Below are 3684 nucleotides of genomic sequence, written 5' to 3'. Positions count from 1 at the left end.
ATGAAACATGTAAGGCTTACACCAATGTCTTTCTGTAGGTGTGCTACAAAGTAAAGACTGAGCATGATAATGTGGACTGTCTAACTTTTAAGACTAGCACTAGATCAAGCGCAGCCTAAGGAACCTAGATGAAAACCATACCCCTTCATTCGAACCAAAGAGGCCTCTCAAACAGTAGTGAGCCTCAACTTCTACGTCAACTCAAGTGTGCTACAGGCCATAATTTCTACTTTTTCAACAACCTCCTCCACGGTATAGAAAAAAGTCGACCAACAAAACAATGGGCAAAAATATTTCCTCTCATAATCTCAATCTCCATAGAGAATGGCAATTTTAATGATATCATGGGCTATTAAAGTAGTCCTAAACTTAATCCTTGGTCAGTATAGGTTTCCAAATCCATTGCAAGGGATAAAGTGATAATAACAACTATGCTATGCTAACTTGCTAACATTTTATTCCCACCTTATATTCATGAGGGGGAAACCATTGGAAGCTTTTACTCTGTGCTGCTGCTAAGATTTATGGAACCCCATCAGCTTACAACATGTTCTGCAAAACTAAAACAGACTATAAACAAGTAAATAAGCAAAACTAAACTGATTTCAACAATGTCTTGTTGCCAAAAGTAGAATCTATCAAGAGCAAGTAGTAAACATGTACAAGAAAGTACAAGAAGTAATGATCACAGTTACAAATGCAAAATATCTAACTTATCCAGACTTATGAGCATAAAATTAAGATCATATTCTAGGTCAAATATTATATACATTTAGATAAACTGGTATTAATGGGGCACACATTTGATAAAATTTTAAATTACATTACCTTCTCATCCTTCACTATTGCGGTACATGCCAAATGGGGAAAATGGTTTCCATTTATCCACTTATGTATTAGCTGAGAAAAATAACATTTCTGCTATGTATGCCTCAGATAGTAAAAAATGCTATGGTGTTTCCTTCAAGAAGGAAAAGAAGGTGAAAAGAAATGGACGAACTTTAACTGATAAAAGTTTAGTATCAACTTACTTATGAAAAAAGGAAAAGAATGTTCTGAAACAGAGGCCATACAGTTATACAGGTTTTCTATTGGTCTGACACTACAAAGGCATTTAAGAAAGGGTGTTGTCAAAAACAAAAACTAACCCAAAAGATGTACATTACTTAAAAAATCTGATTCGCAGGAAGTTAGTTGCATCACTTAGCTTTAAAGCTAATTATAAAATCCATTTTTAATGGTCCAGAAATTTTGCCAATTCTTCCAACTCAACAGAACTTCCATCGATTTCCACATTCGTTACAGACTACAAATGTAGTCATTGGCTCATCAGCACTACGAGTTTGAACCTGCGTGTAGGTGCAGTTCTTCTTCTTACACTTGCCACAGGTGAATAAGTCCGTTTGCGTCCCTCCTGTCTTGGCCATCTGATGCTCTCTGATGGCCTCTTTGGTCAGGTTTTTCCGCATCTCCTTGAGCTCATCACTAGCCATTTCCTCTGCTGTCATTCTAGCAAATAAGTCAGGAGGAATATTCCCACACAATACATTTTTCCTTAAATTTGGGTTCTTGGCATCCTTAAGATTGGATATCCTACTTCGTACTCTATTTTTATACTTCATATCTGTATTCCTTATTTCTTGATATATAGCTTCCTCAATCTGAGATCCTAATTCGTCGTCATCAGCTCCAATAGCAATGTATTCATCTCCTGTTCGGAGAGCCGCGGCGAGCATCTCCCGACACTTTAACCGAACAGAATCAGAGGTGCTTGGTGCCCGAGGAAAGGGTGAAACGTAAGAGTCTCGAGCATTCGTCTCATCCTTTCTGCTGCTTATGTTGCCACTGGAGCTACTTTCTTCTCTTGCTTCAGGGCTATTCTGTGACGTTATTGCAGTTTCTTTTTTCTTTTCTTCACTGTCTTTATCAGTTGATGGTCCATCTAATAACTTCTTCCAGGACTTGATGAGGGACTTTGCTAAAGATGTCACTTCTTCATCTGTACTCTGCTTGCGAATGGCATTTACTGACATTCCAATTCTCGTGGACTGCAATAATTCCAGGGTCATGGGAATATTCTTAAGCTCCTTCAACAACATGCCAAGTGCCCCAGCCGCGTTCTTCTTCTGCACCATCTTGTCCATCTTCTTGGCGATGCGCACCACCTCGTCGTCCATGGCGCCGCCGGGGACGCAGCCAGACGCCCGCCCGCGCCGTCACCCCGCGCTCCCCTCTAATTTCAATATTTTTGAAAGTGGTCCACACCTAGAATTGCTCAGGGGACCTGGGACCATTCCCAGTGATGTTCAACCAGGGTGTAAGTTTTTTTTTTTTTTTTGGTTTTTGGTTTTTGGGCCACACCCGGCAGTGTTCAGGGGTTACTCCTGGCTGTCTGCTCAGAAATAGCTCCTGGCAGGCACGGGGGACCATATGGGACACCGGGATTTGAACCAACCACCTTTGGTCCTGGATCGGCTGCTTGCAAGGCAAATGCCGCTGTGCTATCTCTCCGGGCCCCAGGGTGTAAGTTTGACAGTTAAGCACAAAGCCTGGAGGAGATCCCAAACCTCCTGGGTTATATGCACTGGTGCCAGGAGGGAGACATGTGGTACCATGATTTAAACTCAGATCTTACTAGGTGCAGAGCACTTGAGCTATTGCCCTGACCTAGGCAGGCAGCAGTCTTTACCAACACATGACATGAGTCTGCCTTCCAATACTCAACATTTACTTCTTCATTGTCTGCTAATCAAATAGTTGACCAAATCTGCCTCCTTTATTTTAGTTATTTTAAGTCTGCTTACTTTAGAATTAGAGTAGCATTTTCTTCAAAGCACCAATCATAGGGTTGGAGCTAAAGTGTTTTTGCCTTGCATGCAAGCAACCCAATTTAATCTCCACACCACAAATGTTCTCCAGAGCACTACCAGAAGTGATTCTTTTGTTTGTTTGTTTGTTTTTGTTTTTGTTTTCAGACCACACCCGTTTGATGCTCAGGGGTTACTCCTGGTTAAGCACTCAGAAATTGCCCCTGGCTTGGGGGTCCATATGGGATGCCAGGGGATCGAGCCACGGTCCTTCCTTGGCTAGCACTTACAAGGCAGACACCTTACCTCTAGCACCACCTCGCCGGCCCCAGAAGTGATTCTTAAGTAGAGTCAGGTGTAAGTCCTGGATTCTGTCTAGTGTGATCTGAAAACTCTTTTAAAAAAAAAAAACTTCAGGGGGTGTTCTTTACATGACTGAAACCCAACCACAATCATGTTTGTAATCAAGGTGTTTTAACAAAATACAAAAACAAAAACAAAAACTTCCATGTGGGGCTGAAGCAATAAATAATACAGTGGATAGAGCACTTTCTTTGCATGTAGCCAACCCAAGTTTAATTCCTGGCATTCCATATGGTCTCCTGATCACTACCAGGAGTGATTCCTGAGTGTAGATTCAGGAGTACCTCCTAAGCATAGACAGATGTGGCCCCAAATAACAACAAAAATCTCTTAAAAATACCAATTTCAGGACTGGAGAGATAGCATGGAGGTAGGGCATTTGCCTTGCATGCAGAAGAATGATGGTTCTGAGAATAGAGCAGGGTAATCTCTGAGCGTTGCCGGGTGTGGCCTAAAAACCAAAAAACAAAACAAAACAAAACAAAACAAAAAAAAAACCAGAAAAACACCAATT

At 41.3% G+C, this 3684-nt stretch overlaps 1 protein-coding gene across 1 annotated transcript; it reads right to left on the bottom strand.

The window, feature by feature from the left end:
* Positions 1–685: 685 nt before the first annotated feature.
* On the bottom strand, positions 686–2185 carry LOC126022437 (transcription elongation factor A protein 1-like). The gene has a single exon (XM_049783330.1). The coding sequence runs from the start codon at positions 2175–2177 to the stop codon at positions 1269–1271; it is 909 nt and encodes a 302-aa protein (XP_049639287.1). The 5' UTR covers positions 2178–2185; the 3' UTR covers positions 686–1268.
* Between the last annotated feature and the right edge of the window lie 1499 nt (positions 2186–3684).

The sequence above is a fragment of the Suncus etruscus genome, chromosome 11 (genome assembly GCF_024139225.1).
Source record: "Suncus etruscus isolate mSunEtr1 chromosome 11, mSunEtr1.pri.cur, whole genome shotgun sequence".
NCBI classification, from domain to species: Eukaryota; Metazoa; Chordata; class Mammalia; order Eulipotyphla; family Soricidae; genus Suncus; species Suncus etruscus.
Note: the sequence above shows the minus strand (reverse complement) of the source record. Positions and strands in the feature narration are given on the sequence as shown.